Source organism: Hemicordylus capensis, chromosome 1 (assembly GCF_027244095.1).
Source record: "Hemicordylus capensis ecotype Gifberg chromosome 1, rHemCap1.1.pri, whole genome shotgun sequence".
Taxonomy (NCBI): Eukaryota; Metazoa; Chordata; class Lepidosauria; order Squamata; family Cordylidae; genus Hemicordylus; species Hemicordylus capensis.
In genome coordinates, this window is record NC_069657.1 from 138,793,042 (window position 1) to 138,816,669 (window position 23,628).

The window sequence follows — 23,628 nt, forward strand, 5'->3', positions numbered from 1 at the left end:
AGACAAGCACCGGCTCTTGCCAGTAGCTCCAGGGGTTGGGGTGCAGAGAAGTGCCACCACATGTCACCCCACCCTGGAGCTCCAATAATGCACCACGCTAGTGTGTGGTGCATTATTGGGATTCCCCCCCCCCGCCCCCCGCAAGTGTGCCATATGAACACAAAAATGGTGTTAAGGGAGTGCTCACTCCTTTAACCTCATTTAGAAGGGAGACTACTTAGGCAGGTTTGCTGCTGTGTAGCTGTTGGGTTTGGGCTCCCTTAGCCTGGTTTTGCTTGCATGTGTGAATAACCTCATAGTTTGTTTATTCAGATTTTTACAATTAGCTCCACTTCACTAGGTGTGAAGTATGAATAGAGAAACTCTTTTCTGGCAACTTTCCCTTTCCCTACTACACTAGGAAAATGTCATTGAAAATCAATTGATTGATCGATCTGCTTCAAATTATATTCACAGAGCTCTCCTAACATATGTATTCAATTTCAAAGCACTATGCCAAGCCATTCCAGGAGAACTAAAGGGTGGGGTAAAAAGGTGGTTGCTTTATGAAGGCAAAGAGCAGATTCCTCCACATGGGGCGGAATGATGGGCTTGGGGGCTTGGGGGCAGGGTTCAGTTCCAGCAATATTTATAACTTTCTGCCATGAAACAAGCCACTTATAGGACATTTTTGCTAGCTTTAAAACAACAAAAATTTATTAAAAATCAATTTATTGACCAATCTGCTTCAAATCAAATATACAGGGTCCCCCACCCTACATCTGTGCTCAATATCAAACCCTATGCCAAGTCATTCCAGGTAATCTAAAGGGTGGGGCAAAAAGGGGGGTGCTTTACCTTTTTTATGAAGGCAATGGGCAGATTCCACCACATGGTGGTTAGAATGTTTTTAGAAAAAAACTAAATAGATTGACTAATCCACTTCAAATTAAATATACAGAGTTCTCCCACCCTGCCCTAAATCCCTGCCCAGTATCAAAGCCCTAAAGCAGGCTATTCCATAAATATTCCAGAAGGGTGGAAAACCACAAAAGGGAAATCCCAAGCCTTCCATTGCTGGCTCTGAGGAGGAGGCAGGCACAGGATCAGCATACCAGTTGGTGGTGGCTGCAGGGCAGGGCAGAGAGTGTGCACAGTGCTGTGGTGGGCAGCAGGTGCTGGCGACTCTGCCTCCTTTCTTCACTGCTGCCTGCAGGCAGCCTGCCAGCCCACACTGGAGAGCTTCAGGGAGGCCAGCAGAGAGGCCTCTGGACATCCCACCCACCCACTGAACAGCTGATAGTTGGGTGGGGGGAGCTGTAGCTGGCAGCCTGTCCCAGCATGTAAGGAGTCTTCCAATGGCAGGCAAGCCTCTTGATCATAGCCAGCCCTATGCTGCTGGTGTGCGGAGTGCACAGGAGGCATCACAGAGCTTGTGCTGGCTGCATGCAGGGAGGCAGGTGTGCTGGGGCCCTCTAGGAAAGAGAGGCTGCCAGGCCATGAACCCCAAGGTCCAGGCCTAATGGAGCCTCTGCTTGCAGATGAGTGTGTGAACTGACTTCACTGAAAAGGATTGCTGTGAGATGACCTGAAGGTTATGTGGGCTCTTATCTTGCATGGCTTATTCATTCATGCAATTTATCAATGCTGTAATCAATTTGTTGGTTGATTACAATTTGTTATGGGGCAGATAAATAAAGTTTATGATGTGGTGGTGGTGATGATGATGTCTTAATTAAGCAGGGCTATCCTCATGAGATGGTGCTGGCCTGTTCCTTGTGCTTTTAATGCTCCCTTCCCCCATTTGTTAGGCATTTCACTTCCTATCTCTACTTGCTAACTGAATTACTGCAGTGCCTGGTAAATCTCAGGAGAGACAAAATATTTCATCATGCTTCCTTTTCTTTCCAGCTCTCTGAAGAATTCAGGGGAGCTCTGGCTTGATGCATACATGCATGCATAAGAAGTCAGCAACATTTCCTTGGGGAAGAACTGCCTACCCTTGTGGCCTCTAACAACTGGCACCTTGAAGAGAGCAAGAGCCTGGCTCAATTTGGGGTGGGCAGCTGAGTGAGCTGAAGTCTGGTGCTGGGTGTGATCTCTCAAGACATCTTATTTCTTACTCCTTCATATCCCATTCTCCTCTCTGCTCAGTATCTTGAAGATACCGAGAGAAGATTTGTTTTTGTTTTTAATGCACATTCATGTGAGGCAGAAGTCTATAGGACCAGGAAACAATTCGCATCTCTTTGCTGCCATTTAACTTCATATATAGAAGAGTAATCTAATGTAGGAATCTGTAAGACTTCTGTTGCCTTGGTATCTGGCTTGCCTTGGTCCCTCCTAGAGTAAAATAACTGAGGATGTGGAATCGGTGTGATGAAAGAGGCAGAGAGGAAGAAAGGAGAAGGCAGTGCTTGGATCACTGAGGAAGGGGAGCCCTTGCTGAAATCCACATGTTGTCCCACCCTCTGACTCCCCCAGCTCTTAGCCAAATCATGCCACCTCTGGGAGCCTTCTAAAAACAGTTGTGATAAGGGTGCTGTCACTAAAGGTAAGCACTGGGAAAGGAGAAGAAATGCTGAATCTGAGAATAGGAGCTGCTGATAGGAAGATCAAATTGGAGTAGGACAGGTTGAGGTTGGGAAACAAGGGGTAGGTGGGACCAGACAAGAAAGCAACCAGATTCTGGCACAGGCAGGAGTTCAAGAGCAATGCTGGTGAGAGGCCGGACTCTTAGCTGTGGAAAGAAATTTGGGGCAGGTTTGCTGTGACATGACATCTCTGGCTGTGCTTTCTTTCCTCAAAGACAAAGAAAAGTCTTAATTAGATAATTATTTGCACACACCCTCCACAGGGCCATATTTGGATAGGGGGAAAGTGGATGTTGATGGACTGATATTGTTCCTATACTGAGAGAGAAAGCAATGCTAGAAGATGCTTTTCCTTTATCACACACTGAATTAAACTAATTATATTCTACAACTAGAATTAAACTTCTGGGGTGTCTGCTGCTAAAGCACAGGATGCCTCCATGTGAACTCAAGCCTCATTTTGCAACACACTTGGGAGTCTCAAACTTGGCCATAGTCACTCTCTCAGATACTGCAATCCTATCCACATTTACCTGGGAGTGAGGTAAACTTGTCCCATTGAACACAGTGGGACTTGCTTCTGAGTAAACAATCCATAGGATTGTACTGTCAGTCAAGAACAACCATTTTAGTGTTCTCATGTTTATTTTCCTCAGTCATTTTTAATAGTCATCCCCCTGCCCCCCACTCCTGAGGAAAAGCTGCTGTAAGGTATCCTTTCCCCCTTCTAATTCTTTCATTGCTGCTTATCTTCACAAATGCCTTGGTGAAACTGAGATGGAGTTTTGAGGCCTCTCAGTAACTGGAGACCTCATGTCCATCAAGCAACATGATTGCATAAACTCTTCCTAAAACAGAGCTGAGGGACAGATTCGTGGAATCCTCCTCTTTTCTTAAAAGCAGATGAAGCATAATGGCTCAGGGACTGGACAATGAAATTTAGAGTATTCATTGTCCACTATGAACTTAATAAGTGACCTTAGGCAAGCTTCTCCCCCGACCCCATGCAATAGGGGCGATATTTACTTTCCTTACAAGATAATACATGTGAAGTACTTTGAATACTTCAAAGCACTATATGAATACTCATTATTATTCCTGAACCATAGAGAGACGGGATTCAGAGCCAAGAGTGTGTTACATTCCTCAGATTACTTGGAAGCAAAAACCTTATTTAAAACATCAGGTTACCTTTCTACATATGCGTGGTTCCAACAGTCATTCAAATATAAGTTTAATGTGGGTTAAACCCACATTAGCATGGCCATGTGAACCCAGACCAATGTGATTTGTGGCCCGAGATGAATCTGAGATTGTCACCTTGGTGTGGGTTGAAACAGTCATGCTGATGTCGTTAATGCTGGAGATTGAATCTGGGCTCTTCTTTGTACCCAGCAGATGCTTTGCCTCTCAGCTATGGCCTTATCCCTGAGCTTCTAGCCCTCAGCTGTGCCATTCAGTTCCACAAATGTATCCATTAGGTTTGTCACTTGTCACTGGTTGGGAAGGAGCCAAGCTGAAGGGCAGAGTGGAAACCCAAACATAACAAAAATTCTGTTGCAATGCGGATCACCATACCCTTAGCAGCTGCTCTGTAAGAAGGCCTGCTTAGTGCTTTGAGACCCATTGGCGAAAGGGCTGAGGGCACCCTCTGGCACCCTCTGGCAAGCTCTACAGATCACTATAATTTACTCAGAAGTAAAGCCCATAGAATTCAGTGGAACTTACTCCAGTAGCTCTTCCAGATGGTGATATATTCCAATTTCAGTGCAAAAGATGGCAATAAATAAAACAAGAAATTAACATGATGTACAGAGATGTTGCATAATATTCTTGGCACAATCTGCTGGCGAGCTGCAACAATCCATGAATAAATGGTGCCTTTTCACACTCCTTTAATTCTAACTTGAAAAAAACAGTTTATCCATGGATTGCTGAAGCTGCTGGATAGTAGTATGTGGCATCCTTGTATGTTTTGCAGGTTTTTCATTTATTGTCATAGTTTGCAGTGAAGTTGAAATAGATCACCACCCAGAAGAGCCACAGGTAAGTGTGCATAAGACTGTAGCCTTCAGGCACTAACATTCCAGTCCACAGAGAACAGTGGTGCAGTACAAGTATGATGACTATTTTATTGTTGTGAGCTGCCCCGAGCAGTAATGTACTGGAGGGTGGGGTATAAACATTTTAAATAAATAGATGATGGATATTTATATACCGCTTTTCAACAAAAGTTCCCAAAGTGATTTACATAGATTTAAATAAATAAAATGGCTCCCAGTCCCTAAAGGGCTCACAATCTAAAAAAAGAAACATAAGATAGACACCAGCAACAGCCACTGGAGGGATGCTGTGCTGGGGTTGGACAGGGCCAGTTGCTCTCCCGCTGCTAGATAAAGAGAGTCGCCAGTTTTAAAAGGTGCCTCTTTGCTCAGTTAGCAGGGTTCAGCCACCCAAACAAGCCACTATGTTTCACCTCTGGATTCTCTCTTGTGCAATGTGCCTCAAAGACATGCTTAGAGGACAGAAAAGCATGCTGCTCAGTGAATTACCATTAGAGCCTTATGCCATTTGATACTGCGGTATAAGACCATATTATAGCCCAAACTGCCAAATATAGCACACACACGGGATGGATGCAGGGCAGCAACAAGGTATGATGTATTTTTAAAAATGAAGCCCTATCCATCCAAAGCACCCCCTGCCCCATTATTTCTGTGTTAGAAGTCCAACCTCTCTTCCTTAAATACCTGTCTACCCTACAAAAATAAGTGGGTGTGAGCTGGCTCTTTTCATTCAGAGAAACATTTCCTCATTGCACCAGCTGCAGTCACCCAATAAGTCTACTAGTGCAGCAGGGATTCCCAAGTTTGGGTCCCTGATGTTGTTGGACTACAACTCCCATAATCTCCAGTCACAATGGCCTGCTAGAGTTTCTAAACAAGAGCAGAGGTGATTTGGCCTTTGCAGGGATCTCTCCTAGGCTAAAAACTAGAAGCCCTTGTGTTCATCATAAAGAAGGGCTGAGACGTTTGGAGAGAGAGAGATGAGTGGTTGTTTCCCCAATGGATAATAAATTATGGACGTACTGTCTTGTCGTGTGCACATTGTTTGATGAGGATAACAAACTGTGATTAAATAATAACCTGAATTCAAGTAAATTTTTTGTGGCTTCTTTCCTTTTCACTTTTCTGTTTTCTTTCCCCCATTTCTTCAACATGAGGGATAATCCCTTGTTCCTTTACCAGTCTAGTCTTGTAGTGGCAGGAAGGATTTGAGGGAGGACTGGATCTCAGAGCAACTGCTGGGAGGGTGGGGCTTTCCTAATAAGGGAAAGCCCCAATGAAAATCAAAACAAGGACCAAGCCAGAGGACTGGATGGAACTGCATTCACTACCACCACCAGCAGAAGAGAAAGCTTTTTTCTGTGTTTTTGTTCTGTCTCAAGAGTGCCCTGAGGAAGCAGCTGAGAAGCTGCTGGGGAAATGGGAAGGCCACAGCCTGGAGGCTGGAGACAGCAGGAAGATTTCTGCCTGGCAGTAATAAGATAGGGACCAGTTCAGTTAGACACATGAGGGAAATTATTTCCCTTTATTTTATTGCTTGAATCTGAGTTGCTTGGTTAATGAAAACTCTCTCTTACAATTTGCTTTATGAAGAGACAACTGTTCTTATTGCATACGCTTGTTTTTATTTTAATCTAATAATAAACCCTTGTTAGTGAAGTGTGCTACTCTTCATTTTGGGTCTGCTTTAGTCACACACCTCTGGAGGCCTAGGAATGCTCAGCCCCTTTTAGGGAGGGTTTTACCACTTTATCTCCTAGGAATCTTATATGGAGAGAGTAGTTTGTCTCACATTAAAATAAAGTGGATGGTGGCGGCCTACTGTGAATCCCAGTCAAGGATCCTTACAGTCAAGGATTCACCCCATTGAACTCCTCTCCTCTGGCTCTAGTAGGAGCTATGACAAGTCTGCTTTAAGGTCTCTTGGGGAGCATCCTTCTGAAAACAGCAGCATTGGGATTTATTGCTGGCTTGTTCAAGTACCATCCACCCTTTTCCTGAGTGAGTTATCTGAAAAGTTTTGAAGAAGAGATTTACTGATGTTCAAATGTGATGATGCTACAATACCACTCTTGTGAATTGCATGTGCTGGTCTAGTATTCATTGGGAAAGTTGGGGTTAAAGGTTACACTGCCACTACCATAGCTATGACTGGGGAAAGGACTGGAAATGGGATAGTCTCAGATATCTGCCCCTTCCCCTGGACTGACCAGTCCAACCTCTCCCCCCCCACCGCCCCTGCAATTACCATATCTCTGCTACAGTGCATTATTCTTTCAGTTTATTTTATTTTTATTTATTTAATAACTCATATCTCAACTCACATTGAGATGCACCCCCACTCTCAGATCAACACTAAATGCTTCCTTAGTTGTTTTCCAGTCTTCTGGCTAGCAAAACGCCCACTTAAATTTGTCCATACAAAATGCTCAAATTTCTACAAATAAAATAAAATCATTCTATTTTACGAGAGGGGCCTCATTTATCCCAGTGGTGATTAAGTTAGTTGTTGCTAAAGTTTATCCCTTATTTTTTTTTGTATGGTGCCTAATTGGGGCCTCCTAGTAATTTTGGCCTGCTGGAAGCTGTACAGTCTAAATTTATTAGAGCTATTCTTCAAGTCCCCCCCCCCCCCCGTGTTCCCAATTCTCTTACCAGACGAGAAGTAGGTCTCGCTAGGGTTGAATCGAGTTACTGGACCTGAATTATAAAGTTTTGGTTAAAACTGTTTTTTTGCCAATGTAGGCCTGGCTTCCTAGGTAATGATTGATGACTTTAACCATAAGTAGAAGACCTTAGTTAAAAAGAAACTTCTTCAATTTGGGTTCTCCCAAGAAGAAATTCTTAGATGAGGACATGATCAGTCCTGGCAGGTTATTAAGCAGCGTATTGCCAATACAGAGTTACAAGTGGATACAGCCTGTCTAAGGAGTGGTATCTATCTGGGGAAACAACTTTTTAATTCCAAACCAGCAGCATATTTAGATAACATTTTTATCCCTAAATTTAGGCGCCCATTTACTCTTGCCTGCCTAAACACCCTTCCGACGGCTGTGAGGGATGCTAGATATAAAGGGATTCCGTTTAATTTAAGGATTTGCCCCTGTGGAATGGATGCCATAGAAACTACCCCTCATGTTATTTTATATTGTAAATTTTCTAGCAATGCTCATTTAAAACTAATTTCTCCTTGGGGAAGTTTCCAGGTCACTCTGATGAATTTTATTTAGAGTTTTTGTTATCTAACTTTTGTAAAGAGATCACTTTCAATGTGGCTATGCTATGCTACATTGTTTGTATTATACACTGTAGTCTTATGTAATGTTTTGTTGTTGTACTGTCTGATTTATGATCATAATAAAGTTTATCTATCTATCTAAATGCTTCCTTAAGACACATTGAGTTGGATTAAGACACATTGAGTTCCTTGAGTTGGAAGCCTACTCTGTGAAGAGCAGACACAGCTTGAGGAGGTGAGCAAGCTTTTCTAAACAGAATATAATCTAGTCTTTCCCCCCTTCAAACTAACTAACAGGAGGGGAGATTTTGAGTGGCTGGTTTATCTTTAAGGGATAAGTCCTAGTCTCTCTCTGTCTGTATGTTATCTGCCAGGGCGAACATTTTCCAGGGCTAGCAAACTCCAGTGTTTTTGTTTGCCCCTGCCTAGAGGAGGTGGAGTCAGCTAAGGCTGTGGAAGGCCACACATTGCTTTGATGTTCTTTTGACCCACATCCTGTGCCTCAGTTGGAAGCCTACTCTCTACATAAGAGGTGAAGGCCCAAGAGCATAGCCAACAGAGCATAGCCAGCAGGGATAGCAAACAGGGTGCTGAAGTTTTGCAGGAGTTTAGCAGAAAATATGCAAGGGAGCCTGGGACAAGCCCTGGTGATTACAAGGAGCCTGGTGGAGAAGAGAACGTAAGTACTAATCCCTGCCTCATTTTCTTGAGAAAGGCTGTTTGGACAGTTAAATAGCTGACCATTACAGCTGAGACCAATCCTTCTAATAAACTATCTCTAATTACTGTAAACAGCCAACATAACCAGTATGAAGACAAAGTCAGCAGGGGAGGGGACACTTCCCAGTGTATTGCACAGAGTGCCACATGTATGACTGCCCCATGGGCAGAAGTCATGGATGTGTGCTTGGTGCAAGGAGCTCCTAGCTCTCAGGGAACAAATTTGTTCCCTTGAGACCAAGGTGGCAGATCTGGTGGCTAATAGGTAGCGTATTGAAGTCCAGGACCCCCAAGGTAGCATTCTCAGAAATGCTACCTGTTCCATGGGCAGGTACAGTGAGATAGGCAGAGCTGAGGGGTTTCAATGCATGGATGAGGCATTGGTGCTGGGAGGAGGGGTTTAGATTTGTTAGGCACTGGGATACATTTTGGAATAAGATGAGCCTGTACAAAAAGGGATGGGCTGTACTTGAACCACGATGGAATCAGACTGCTGGCGCTTAAAAGCAAAAAGGTTGCAGAGCAGCTTTCCCCCCTGCTAACTTGGCAAAGAGGCACCTTTTAATGTGGTGATTCTCTTTATTTAGCAGGGGGAGAGTAACTGGCCCTATCCACCCCCAGCACATTACCTCCAGTGACTGTTGCTGGTATCTGCTGGTATGTTTCTTTTTAGATTGTGAGCCCTTGCTGGTATGTTTCTTTTTAGACCGTGAGCCCCTTGGGGACAGGGAGCCATCTTATTTATTTATTATTTCTCTGTGTAAACTGCCCTGAGCCATTTTTGGAAGGGTGGTATAGAAATCGAGTAAATAAATAAATAAATAAAGCCTAGGGAATAGCCGACGGGAGATGAGCAGTATCCAGTTCGGCAAATGCCATCCTTTAAAGTGCAAGGGTGCAAAGGATTCAGATAAAACAAGGGGACAGAGCAGAACCACATAAAGAGCAGACAGAAGGCTGTGTCTGGTCACAGCTGGTCAAAGAGCCAAAAGGAAGATAGCATACACCAGGTGAGAGATTCAGTGTGTAGGTGCTTATATGCCAATGCCAATGCCAGTGATGCATATTGGGAAGAAGAACCCCAACTGCAAGTATATGCTGATGGTATCTGAGCTGTTGTTGACTGACCAGGAGAGGGATCTTGGGGTCATTGTGGACAGCTCGTTGAAAATGTCAACTCAATGTGCAGCAGCTGTAAAAAAAAAAAAAAAAGGCCAATACCATGCTAGGGATCATTAGGAAGGGCATTGAAAATAGAACTGCTAATATTCTTCTAGATGCATTTCAGTCAGGCTTCAAGCCCGGCTTTGGAATGGAAACTGCTTTGGTTGCCCTGTGAGATGACCTAAAGAGAGAGAGAGAGAGAGAGAGAGAGAGAGAGAACAACCCTGTTAATTCTCTTAATGACAAAATTCAATGTTTGTTATTAAATCCACTCTCATTTCCTATTAGACAATCTAGTCTCAGAAGAACACCTCAGAAACAACAAAACCTAGTGCCCCATGGGCTTGTCGTTTTGGGGGTGGTTGGCACCCTATGTACACTACACAACACCCCACTCTGGGCCACCCTGGTGCCCCCCAAGTGGATTTATGGGGCTGCTGAAATCCCTATTATTCCCGGGGGGGGGGAAGCTTGAAGAAGAAGAAGAAGAAGAAGAAGAAGAAGAAGAAGAAGAAGAAGAAGAAGAAGAAGAAGAAGAAGAAGAAGAAGAAGAAGAAGAAGAAGAAGAAGAAGAAGAAGAAGAAGAAGAAGAAGAAGAAGAAGAAGAAGAAGAAGAAGAAGAAGAAGAAGAAGAAGAAGAAGAAGAAGAAGAAGAAGAAGAAGAAGAAGAAGAAGAAGAAGAAGAAGAAGAAGAAGAAGAAGAAGAAGAAGAAGAAGAAGAAATTCTTTTAAAATCACCCCTTTCACCAATTTCTTTGAAATCTGGGTGGTAGCAGGCACCCATTAGGGCACTACCACCTGGCCCACTTTTCTGCCCCTGAAACCCCTTTTCTGCCCTGAATCTGCCCCTAAGACATGCCAACTTCAAAAATTATTTTAAAATCACTCCTTTCCCAATTCCTTTGAAATCTGGGTGATAGCTTCCTTGCACCCATTGGACACTACCACCCACCACAACCTGCTCTGGGCCACCCTGGTGCCACCACATGAAGCTATAAGGCTGCTGAAATCCCCATTATTCCCTATGGGGGGAAAAAGCTAAAAGATGCGCCTTCAAAAATTCTTTAAAAATCACCCCTTTGCCCAATTTCTTTGAAATTTGGGTGGCAGCTTCCACCCATTGGGAACTACTACCCAACCCATTTTGGCCACAAAATGGAGGTCTAAATCTTTGAATTTTGGGGGTCTGAATCTGGGTTGATTTGTTTTGTACCCAAATCTGGGCAATTGAGGACAGGGGTGATTTGTTTGGTTTACAAATCACCCGTATTGGCCAGATTTGGGTACGAATCATTTTGTACCTGAATCGTTTTGCACATGCCTATTGTATGGAATGAGTGCACTATGTCACATACTGTAAGAAAGCTCTTTAAGCTTTTAATTGGACTCTGCAAGATGTAAGGGAAGACACCCGTCTTATGGGAGGGGCATTGGTAGTGCTGACAGGTGATTTTCGGCAAACACTACCAGTTACTCCATGTTCAACACCGACCAGCGGGTGAACTAAACACTAGCCTCAAAGCACCATTCCTTGGGAGACGCTTTCAGAAAATGGGACTGACCACCAATATGCAAGTTCATTTACTTGAAGATCCTACTGCACAGAACTTCGCTCATCAACTGTTATGCTTCAGTGATGGCAAATATCCTGTGGATCCTACAACTAATCTGATTTCATTTCCATCAGATTTTTGCACAGTGGTCCAATCAGTTCAAGAACTGCAAAACAACTCCCCCCCCCCCGAATATTCACAACAACTTCAGAAACCATGAATGGCTTTTCGAACAAATGATTCTGGCACCTAAAAATGAGACCGTTAGTAATATCAATCTCCAAAGACAGAATCAGCTGCCCGGAGATGCCACAACATGTGAGTCCATTGACACTGACATCAGAAGCCGGTAGGCTGGTTCCTCAACTCTTTGGAACCGCCAGGTATGCCACCACACAATTTAATTTTAAAACTTGGAGCCCTGATAGTGTTACTGCATAATCTTGACCCACCTAAATTGTATAATGGAACCAAATGATGTGTGAAGAACCTCATGCCAAACATTATAGAAGCGACAATATTAATAGGCTGTGCCAGCAGGTATACAGTAGGTATAGCCACAAAAGCCTGAGCAACATTGGGTACTGTGCTAGTTGTTGTTGTTGTTATTATTATTATTAAGGTGCAGGGTTTTCTCTCTGGGGATCCATTTTAACCTGTTGCTGACCTGTGGAAGTTCTCTGCTGTTTCAACTCCATCTGATGCTCAACATATATTTGCAAATAAACCCAACACAACAAATGCATTCTAAGTGGTGCACCAGCTGTGCACCAGCTGGTAACCTCCAGGCTCAACTACTGCAATGCGCTCTACGTTGCCTGCCTTTGTACTTAGTTCAGAAACTTCAGTTAGTTCAAAATGCGGCAGCCAGATTGGTCTCCAGGGCAACTCAGAGAGACTATATTATGCCTGTTTTGAAGCACTTGCACTGGCTGCCGATATGTTTCCAGGCAAAATACAAAGTGCTGGTTATTACCTTTAAAGCCCTAAATGGCTTAGGTCCAGGTTACCTCAAAGAGCGCCTCTTTCTGTGTGATCCCAACCGCACATTCAGGTCATCTGAGGAGGTCCGTCTCCAGTTACCACCGGTTCATCTGGTGGCAACTCAGAGGCGGGCCTTCTCTGTAGCCACTCCTGGGCGATGGGATGCACTCCCAGCAGAAATCCATATTTTGAACTCTTTATTGACCTTCAAGAGAGCCCTTAAGACTTATCTGTTTGGTCTGGCCTTCCAGGGTTTTTAAATTGTTGTAATGTACTAGGTTTTTAAGGGTTTTTAATTGTTTTTTAACTGATTGTTTTATGGTATTTTAAAAATTTTGTTTTTATTGATTGATTTTATTGATTTTAACTGTTTTTGTTTTGCTTGTAAACCACCCTGAGCAAAATTAGGAAGGGCGGTATTAAAAAAACTCAATATAAATAAACAAACAAAAAAAATAAGCATCCAGGGACTTTTCCTGCAAAGGAAGCCAGAATACAGGTAGTGTTGCACCCCTGAGCTTCTCAGTGCTCTGGAGATCACGTAGAGCACGCAACTATGTTATACAGCATCTTGTGTCACCTTTGGTCTCAAATAATTAATTGTATGGTTCTGTGGCGAGAGTATTGTGCTTTAAAGCTGGATGATTTACGTGTGAATTATAAAAACAAACTTTCCCAGCTGATTATATCTGGCTTCCTTTTATCCAGAGAAACTGCAAGCACCAACAGAATTCTGAGTCAACTCATTCCAATGTCAGACACTCATGATGCATACATTATCTGAGTCTTCAGAGGTTTTTTTGAATGAGATCTACAAACTCAGTGACATTAGTATGCTCAATTAGTTACAATACACCTGTACTATAGGAGAAAGGCCAGTAAAGGTATCTAGAATCAGAGTGTAAGAAGTGCACATTTTATGAGATTTGAAACAAGGGGATGATGAAACAATATGGTATATTTTGAAGGGAAAGTGAATTGATTTTATATACTGATGTTGTGAAGCACCACTGCATAGTTGTGAAGCACCACTGATGTTGTGAAGCACAGTTGGAACAGTAGTTGCATTCAGACTTTTAACACAAAGCTCCACTCACGGTTAGAGGGCCAAAATGGCAAGGAATTTCCACCCCGGCACTGTCAATCACCCCCTCCAGCTGGCCCGTTCGTGGTTAACGTGCCCTTAGTGTGAAGAGGCAAGTGCTGTAAGTGGGATGGCCAGTGCTTCCATGAGCGGCAGTCTCAGGTGATCTGGGCCATCACAGTTATGGCGCTTCCCTCTTCACACAAATGGCACATTAACTGTGAGCAGGCCAACTGGAGGGGGTGAATGTCAGTGCCAGGCAGGGGGGAGGGACTTCCAACACACTTTCAGCACTCTGTGTCATGTTAAATATCTGAATGGGGCTAGTGAGGAAATCGGACAGTGATACTATAGCCCTATTCAGACATTATGTTGTACATGAGTACAGATGTCTGTACACTTGTACATTTTTTTGCATGAGTGAATGTACATGTGTTCACTTTAAAAGTAAACCTGGATGCAGGCCCCCTCAAATACATGATATAGATAGGAAGTGTGCTGCTGTATGTGCATCAAAGGTAATGTGTGAATAACTCCTTGCAGAGATCTGTACATGTCTCTACATTTTATTAAATAAGTTTCAGATTTCTAAATTAATAAACATTAACCCCCCCCCCCCCCATATTCATGGTAACTAGTCACACAAACACAACTGGTGGCATAGATATGGATGGGTATCCCCATCCACATTAAAAGCCCATTCAGACAATTTCATTTGGCTTGGATTTGTATCACAATGCAGATGGAGGTGTGCATCCAGATGTGCATCCGCCTTCTCATACACATGCATCTTTCATGATGGATCAGGGCGACAGTCTTCCAAAGCACTTTGTCATTTGAGCCCATATTTGAATGAATGAGTTCAAGTCAACAGACCTCAGTTAGCAGAATTATGCTAAGCATCTTCACACGAGCATCTAAACCTGGGTTATCTACCTCTAAGCCAGACTCACATGCTCATGTGAACCATGGTGAAACCCCCAAGCCCTGGTAGTCTGAATCTGGATAACTCTGCTTCTAACCCTGGGTCTTAATCCCGGTTACCACACAGCAGGGGCCCTGGTACCTGGGTTTGTTGATCGTGTGTCTGCTTTCCACTCCATTGGAAGGTCTTGGCAGCTGGCCACCATGTTTTTTAAAGAGCGCTGGAGGGGTGGTGATCTATTAATGTGTCACTCTGTGCAGCCCACTCTATGATCATTTCCTCAAAATGGCTTGAATGGGGCTTTCCCCACCTCCTTCCCCCTCGTGGCCAGTCAAAGGGCAGCTGTGATGTAATGAGGTTTTCTCTTCTTCTCTCAGCACAATGCATTGTGAAAAGGTTCTCCTGATTCCTGAGTAGACTTCCTTGTTCCAAGCTTGCTGTTTTAGTGCTTGTCTAGGAGCAGCAGTTGCAGATCCCAATGGAGGCTCTGCTCATCCTTCCAGGATAGGTTAAGAAATCTTCCCTGCCCCAAACCACCCACTTCTGATTGTGTCCAAGTGCCCACTATGTTGCAAAAGACTACAAAACATAATTCAAGCTCAAACAGCGTAAAGGTTCCATACATCACTGAGCCTACATAAAACAAGCAAATTGCTTATATACCAAAAGGATATACGTCAATTATGTCTGATTATTTATAATTCTGGCTTGTAGCTCTTAACAATAAGAAATTAAGCACATATTTACTGGGGGTGGGGAGAGGTTCCACCAAAGCATTGTTTTCTAGTGCAATTACTATGCAAATAATATTTAAATGAGAAAAACTTGGCATCATTGGCATGCTACATTGACACAAGTACAGGCATATTTTGAAAAGACAGGAACTGATTCTTCAGATTCTTCCAGAACTGGAACTGATTGAAATGCAACTAGATGCCTCTTTCATTTTCTTGAAGCATGATAGTACATGATCTCAAAAACGATGTCATAAACTCCTAGGAATGTTGCCAACTCTGCCAACACTCAGTGAAACAACAGAATGTTGTATCACAACTAAACTATGCATGCATTCTATATTGTATGCAAAGATGAATGAAATCATCTGATGCTATTACTATAATTAAGCAATTGATTTGGATACTTAAATGTTGCCACCTAGTATTCAGGTTTGTACTGGTGTGTTTTATTAAAATGTTTTTCTGCAATCCTAACAGTGTGTCTGTCCCTGTATGTTACAATAACATAAGAACATCCACCATCCATCTTATGGTCCACCATAAGAACATCCCTGCTGGATCAAGCCCAAGGCCCATCTAGTCCAGCATCCTGTTTCGCACAGTGGCCCACCAGATGCCGCTGGAAGCCACAGGCAGGAGTTGAGGGCATGGCCTCTCTCCTGCTGCTACTCCCCTGCAACTCATACTCAGAGGCAGAAGAAGAATGCTTGGGAAATTCTTGCCAGTTGGATGGAAAAAACAGGCAGCAGAAGTTCAGCTGGATCCCCCATTAAGATAAACAGGAACTGAAAACCGGTCCCAGAAAAAAACACTGGAATAACAAAATGATTCTTTCCCCTTGCATACCTAGGGCAATATACCATAGCCATATTAAAAGAAGGAAAAATAGTTAAAGGCAGCATGCACGGATGTCCCTGTATTTGAGACATGCACTGTATTTGTCACTGCATGCATGGATGTCACTGTATTTGAGACATGCACTGGCCTGGAAAGAAGCAGCATGGGGCAGTGGAGAGCTAGTAAGGCCCTGCTCTCCTCTTTCTTAAAGCTCCCGATCCCTGAGCCCCACTCTCTGATCCCCTCCCTGTGGCGCTGAACTGGTCCACATCACATCCTTAGCTGCCAGCATGGGCACCAGTAGCTGAGCATTTGGTGCCAGGTCTTCGATGCAGGACTGAGGTCTGAGGGGAAGTTACAGAGGCGTATCTAGGGAAAACAGCACCTAGGGCAAGCACTGAAATTGCGCCCCCTGTCCAAATATCTGACACCCATCTTTCAGATAACTTTACCGTAATATCAGCTGAAAAATACAAGTCAGGCTCGTTAATCTTTTAATATTTCAAAAACTGTTTAGCATTGGACATAGCCAGACCAAAAAATGCTGGAAAACTACAAATGTCAGGATGCTGGGGCTCATGAAATACCCAAATACTATGTGGAGGTGTACTTGGAAAACTAAACAGAAGTGCCTGTCTAATTCTCTACTATACATCACTATTACATAAGTTTTAAAATTGACTTTTCCCAGATACTCTGAAAATAATTAAAGGATATGCAGAGTAAACTGTGTCACTGCTTGGAATATATTCTAGTATTTCAGAAAGACAGTTAAAATGAGTGAAAGAGAGCAAGAAACTCCCAGTGGGCCTTAATACTAAGGATTTCACACTGATTCAAAGACAAACTCACCATTAATAGCTATATTATTAAGACATCACATTTAACTCACTTATCACAAGAAGCAAAATAAGAGCAAATGAATACAATCCTAGCTCATAAGCTTCAGCTCAGTATTCACAAGCCCTGATTCTCTGTACATAGGGCCAAACTGAATATGTGTACAGTGACTTATATTATATTAAATTTATCTGTAGCCCCTTTGGGGGGCTTCCTAAAGGCTGTGGGGTTGTCTGCAAAGGTTCCCCCTCCCCCTGCTGGCCTCTAGGGCAGGGGTGGGGAACCTTGGCCCTCCAGCTGTTTTTGAGCTCTCACCAGCCCCAGCCAAATGGCTGGGGGTGATGGGAGTTGTAGTTCAAAAACAGCTGGAGGGCCAAGGTTCCCAACCCCTGCTCTAGGGTCTCGCAGAGACCATTTGAGCATGTGCGGTGGCCATTTTTAAAAATAGTTTTTTTTTAAAAAATATGGCCGCTGAAAACAAATTTGCCACCATGCATGCTCAAATGGCATCTGCAAGGCCTGGCATGGCCTAGGGCCTCACAGAGGCCATTTGAGCATGTGCGGTGGCCATTTTGTTTTTGGCGGCCATTTTACTCACAGGGATGTGCCTGGGCTCTCTTGTTAAGGATGGAGCAGGGGGTACGTTCAATGAGATTGGGGCAGCTATTTCAGTAGTGGTGAGGAATAGAGGATCGAGCATTGTCAGCCAGCATGCTATTACAGGATAAGGGAGTCCAGTAATTTAATTACTGTTTCCCCTTCTGGCTGCCCTGTCAGCTCTCAGGACTCAGGGAGAAGTTGCAGCTCCCCACTGAACCTAACCCTGCTCCTTTGTCATGCCAGGTCAGTTCATAATAAGTTCGAAATGGCCATTTTGGTGGCCATTTTGTTTTTGGTGGCCATTTTTAAATTTTTTTAAAATGGCGCCCCCTTCAAGTTGCACCCGGGGCATGTGACCTCCCTGCCCTACCCTAGATACGCCCCTGGGAAGTTATGCTCAAAGTCCTCCAGTTTTAGTTTTTTTGGTTGTATTTTCTGTTTTAGTGGTTTGTGCCAGGCTACTCACAGGGATGTGTCTGGGCTCTCTTGTTAAGGATGGAGCAGGGAGTACGTTCAATGAGATTAGGGCAGCTATTTCAGTAGTGGTGGGGAATAGAGGATCAAGCATTGTCAGCCAGCATGCGATTACAGGATAAGGGAGTCCAGTAATTTAATTACTGTTTCCCCTTCTGGTTGCCCTGTCAGCTTTCAGGACTCAGGGAGAAGTTGCAGCTCCCCATTGAACCTAACCCTGCTCCTTTGTCATGCCGGGTCAGTTCATAATAAGTTTGAAATCATCCACAATTTGATCATGGATGAAGGAGCCAACTTGGCTTGTATAACTGAGAACTGGTTGGGGGAGGCTAGTGGTCCTGTGTGGGCCAAACATCTTCCCCCAGTGTACTCTGTTGCTGAGCAGTTTAGGGGAAGTGGGCATGGAGTGGAGTGACTGAAGTCCAAAAGAATAACATCTCCCTTACCAGGATCCCTGTGAGAGAATTGTCTTATAATGTGTAGGTGTGTATGTGTGTGTGTGTATATTAGGCTGGGATAGATTGGAGATTCTGTTGGTGCACCATCTACCTTGCTGCCTAGAAGACTCCCTAACTGAGCTGACGAAGCTGGTTGCTGAGTTCGTGTTGGAGTTGTCCAGGCTTTTGTTGCTGGGTGATTTCAATGTCCACTTGGGACTGGTTTGTCTGGTGCTACTCAGGAGTTCATAGTAGCCAGGACAACTATGGGCTTATCCCAATTAGTCCTAGGACATATGCATATTGCAGGTCACATGCTGGATTTTGTTTTTTGCTCATATCAAGGGGGGTGTTCTGTGAGTGTGGTCTGCTGTAGTTTCCCCATTGTCATGGGTGGACCACTTCCTGGTTAAGGTTGGTTTCACAGTCATGTCTGACCCCTGCAGGGGTGGTGAGCCTATTAGAATGGTCTGCCTGAGAAGGCTGTTAGATCCAGTAGGATTCCAAAGGGCCTTGGAGAGTTTTGGAGTTGGTTCTGCCTGTTGGATACCTGAAGGGTTTTGGAATTCGTTCTGTCTGTTGGATACCAGGCTATAGACACAATCAGTCCTAAGTGTCCTCTCTGACCCACTTCAAAATTAGCTCCATGGTATGCAGGGATTTGGTGCTGGGTGTTATCAATATGCTGATGACAAACAAATCTACTTCTCCTTGTCATCAATATCAAGAAATGGCATTAGCCCCTTAAATGCCTGCCTACAGGCAATAATGGGGTAGAGGAGGGATAATAAACTGAAGCTGAATCCAAGCAAGATGGAGGTGCTCATTGTTGAGGGTCATAATCTGCAAGATGGGATGGAAGTTCTGGTTCTGGACGAGGTTACACTCCCCCAGAAAGTACAGGTTAGTAGCTTGGCCTGTGAGTCATTTTGACCAGAGTCAGGCTAAGGAGTCATGACCACTTCAGCTTGAGAGCCTCTGGTGTCCAGTTCAGGAGTCATGGCCCTTCATCCTGGTACTCCTCCATGTAAGATTTGGGGTTCATGACAGGCTTTGGGCAACTTTGCTATAGTTTACTTTTAAAATCCTTGAAGAAAACCAGGGGTGTAGCAAGGTTGGAGTGGGCCCAGAGACAAGATTTTAAAATGGGCCCCCCTTCACTGAAGCTCAGCTCATGAAGTAAAGAAATCTTAAATGAGGCTGAATAGTGGTAACAAAACACACACACACACACACACACACACACACACACACACACACACACACATATGTAAATAACCTATGTGCCACAATAGAACATCATCCTAAATTATTTTTTTAAAGGTTTTGTAAATTGTACTAGAGAAAGCCATGCTGTTCTGGTAGCTCCAGGTCTTCACACTCACATCAATTTCGGAGGATGAGTACAACTGAAGGAAACCCGGGTGGGTGCGCAGCTGGGGGAGTCAGTCATGTGACTTGCCTCTGGGGGGGGCCCCCAAGGCAGTGGGCCCCCAGACAACTGTCTACCCTTGCCCTATTATAGTTACGCCCCTGAAGAAAACTCTGTGTGTGTGTGTGTGTGTGTGTGTGTGTGTGTGTGTGTGTGTGTGAGAGAGAGAGAGAGAGAGAGAGAGAGAGAGAGAGAGAGAGAGAGAGAGAGAGAGAGAGAGAGAGAGAGAGAGAGAGAGAGATTCCAGGGAGCAGCAGGGAGGAAGGACAGGATTTTAATTCCAGAAGACATGGAGTCTCAAGCTTGGGTCCCCAGCTGTGACGGATGATAGCAAGATGGGCATTTGAGTCCAGCCACAACTGGGGACCCAGAGGTAAATAATATAATTTTAGATGCCACCTTAAGTGGCGCAGTGGGGAAATGCTTGACTAACAAGCAGAAGGTTGCTGGTTCGAATCCCTGCTGGTACTATATCAGGCAGCAGCGATATAGGAAGATGCTGAAAGGCATCATCTCATACTGTGCAGAAGGAGGCAATGGTAAACCCCTCCTGTATTCTACCAAAGAAAACCACAGAGCTTTGTGGGCTCCAGGAGCCATAATTGACTCAATGGCACACTTTACCTTTAGAGTCATAAAATACCAATCTCTTTGTATAATTCTGAGCATTGCCACAACACCATCTTGAGAGCAGTGGGGAAAGAATCCATGTCCAATTCTCCTTCTCTACCAATCCCATGCACATTAATCAAAAATCAAATTGATTAACAAAAAAAGTATTTTCCCCCATACCTTAAAACAAACTGTCTTTTCCAGAGAAGGCATGATTCTGCCTCCCCTGCTGAGAGACAATAATTGCTGGTGCTAACCTGGTAATTGCTGTTAATAACCACCTTCCATGCTGTTAATAACCACCTTCCATAAACAAACATTTCAGCTTTCACCGAAGCATCTTTGTGCCCTGAAGCAATAGGATTTTACAGATTTGAATGTTGGCTATCTTTGAGAATATCCATGGATGAGAATTTACTGATGTAGTTTTATCCTTTAAGCATTTTTTTCCTGCTGCAGGTGCAGAATATTGGAAAAAATCAAATTGTAGAATATTATTTCCCAAGTCTACTAGGATCTTACCTTTTTGGAGTTCTTTCCTGTCATTGTGGCTGTACACCTTTGAACTGGCCTCTTTGAGAATGCCAGCATATGTTTCTGGTGTGATAACCAGGCTATGGTACATATTCTACCCTATCAGACTTCTAGAACCACTAGGGTGATGGTGGTTGTGCATATTTTTGTCCTAGTGTGCCTTCGCCACAATATTCTATTTGTGGCATGGCACGTGCCCAGTTTGCAAAATGGCATAGCAGATTTTCTTGTTTTCAGGTAGAGCATTTCTGACAGCTTACGCCGGGCTCTCAGGAGGATCCTGACATGATTCCACAGTGGCTCTGGACCTGTGGTGGCTAGAGGCGCAGAATGCTATGTTGGCATCCCTTGCCCCGAGTACCAGAGCTGTGTATGATAGGAAGTCCAGGGTCTTTCAGACTTATAGGGATCAGGTAGGACTGGGAGATGTGTGGCCAGTCCCTTATGCAGTATTTGGTTTATCTCCGGTCCCAGGGTTTGTCATCCAGGACTTTGTCAGGCCATATGGCAGCCTTGGCCATTTGTGCCAAGGCACAGGGAATGCAGATAACACCAGTGACTTTAGGGTACCCCGTACGCTGTAGGGAGTGGGATAGGCAACTGTCACCGCAGGGGATGCTCATAAGCCCTTGATGCCAGAAGTGTCTGAAGCTTTGATTGGTCTTTTTCTGAATATTTATTTATTATTTATTAGTCAAATTTGTACACTACCCTAAACTTTCATCTCTGGGCTGTTAACAATAGCATAAAACAAGTTAAGACATGTACAAAAACTTAAAACAATTTAACAATTTAATAATCATTATAATAAACAGATTAAAACCTAAACATTTTAAAGAACAGAAGAAACTTGGGTGAAGAGGTGGGTTTTCAAATGCTTTTAAAAAATTGTAAGAGATGGGGAGGATTGTATCTCAGTAGGGAGCGCATTCCACAGTTTCTGGGCAGCAGCCGAGAAAGCCTGTCTCTGTGTGGCCACCAGTCGAGCTGGCGGCAACTGGAGATGGATCTCTCCAGATGACCTCAATGGGCGGTGGGGCTCATAATGAAGAAGACGTTCTCTTAGATATCCAGGGCCTAAAACTTTTAGGGCAGGGGTGGGGAAACTTGGCCCTCCAGCTGCTTTTGAACTACAACTCCCACCATCTCCAGTAATTGTGGCTGGGTATGATGGGAGTTGTAGTTCAACATCTGCAGGAGGGCCAAGCTTCCCCACCCCTGATTTAGGGCTTTATAAGTTATAACTAGCACTTTGTATTTTGCCCAGAAGCCTATTGGCAGCCAGTGTAACTATTAGCAAAGGAGTGATGTGGTCTCTCCAAGATGACCCAGAGACCAACCTGGCCACCGCATTCTGTACCAACTGACGCTTCCAGATGAGGTACAAAGGCAGCCTCACATAGAGCGCATTGCAGAAGTCAAGTCTGGAGGTTACCAACGTATGTACCACTGTTTTGAGATCGTTCATCTCAAGAAACGGACGCAGCTGGCATATCAGCTGAAGCTGATAGAAAGCCCCTCTGGCCACCCCCTCAACCTGAGATACCAGGGAGAGGTGTGGATCCAGAAGTACTCCCAGACTGCGATCCTGTTCCTTTTGGGGAAGTGTGACCCCATCTAGAACAGGGGGATCGAAATCATCTCTGGAATTCTGACCCCGCACTACTTCCGTCTTATCTGGATTCAGCCTCAGTTTATTCTCCCTCATCCAGCCCATTACTGCTTCCAGGCAGGCATTTAGGGAGGATATGCCAGCTCCTGAAGAAGTTGACAATGGAGAAGTAGATCTGGGTGTCATCAGCATACTGATAACACTCTGTTCCAAATCCCCTGATGATCTCTCCCAGCAGTTTCATGTAGATGTTAAAGAGCATTGGAGAAAGTGTGGAGCCTTGAGGGACACCCTCAAGCCTTGTGCTCCCCGAGGTCACAGAGCTGTCAGGAAAGCCGGAAGGGGAGACAGCTATTAAATTTCTGACTACCCTTCCCCTGGAATGGCCTGCTGACCTGCCAATGTTACTTCTTCTATTCCCCACCACCACCGGAATAGTTGCCCCACATTCAACGAAGGCGCCCCCTGTCTCCCCATCTCAAGACGAACCCAGACACATTAAAACTACTTCAACCCAATCTCACCAACAGTGAAGTGAGCACGAATCTTCCCTCTAGTTGTTGAAGTTAATAAGTAGTCCCCAGCTCTCAGTCCCAACTCCGAAGGCCGGCCACCTCTGACGGCCAGTTTCGGCAGCTGCCTGCAGGCGGCCTGCACCAGTGGCTGCACCTCTGGCTGCAGCCCACTCTAATAAAAGCCAAGATCTCAGAAGCCCAATGGGTGTGTCTCATACCCACACCAATCAGGCAGTCTGGGCCAGGTGCAGAATAGATATAAACACAATTAGAGGGAGCTCAGCCCCTGATGGCAAACAGGCTGCAGAAAGAGAACAAGAGCAAATAAAAAGCCTTGGCCAGACCCTTCCCCACCCTAAGAAGAGTGGAGTGTAGGAGCCAGATAGAACTCCTTACCCCACAGCCATCTTCCAGTCACCTTCCTTGGCTCTTTTTGAGGCTGGTCTTTTCCATGTGGCTACAGTGGCTGCATTTCTGGCACCTTCCTTGCCTCTGAGCTGTTCTCGAGAAGAAAGCATACGCTGGTGTACAGTGTGGTGCAGAGAGGTGAACAGGCCATTCAGTGGTCTGCAGCAACCATTTTACTTACATTTTCAAAGACTGATCAAAAGGGGAAGGGTCAGCTGGTAAGTTCTGCACAGGGCTGGAGAGTTGTTTCTATGCCCAGTTTTGGCCCTAGAATCCTATATTT

At 44.4% G+C, this 23,628-nt stretch overlaps 1 protein-coding gene across 2 annotated transcripts in view; it reads left to right on the forward strand.

Annotated features, from left to right (window-relative positions):
• Positions 1 to 8,020, forward strand: part of LOC128339344 (acyl-CoA (8-3)-desaturase-like) — a 71,087-nt gene extending 63,067 nt beyond the window's left edge. For both annotated transcript variants that reach the window (XM_053283077.1, XM_053283076.1), the window contains exon 12: positions 1,891 to 8,020. In XM_053283077.1, coding sequence (XP_053139052.1) covers positions 1,891 to 1,942 — 52 coding nt within the window. In that variant the 3' untranslated portion in view covers positions 1,943 to 8,020. The remainder of the gene's footprint in view (positions 1 to 1,890) is intronic.
• Positions 8,021 to 23,628: the final 15,608 nt, after the last annotated feature.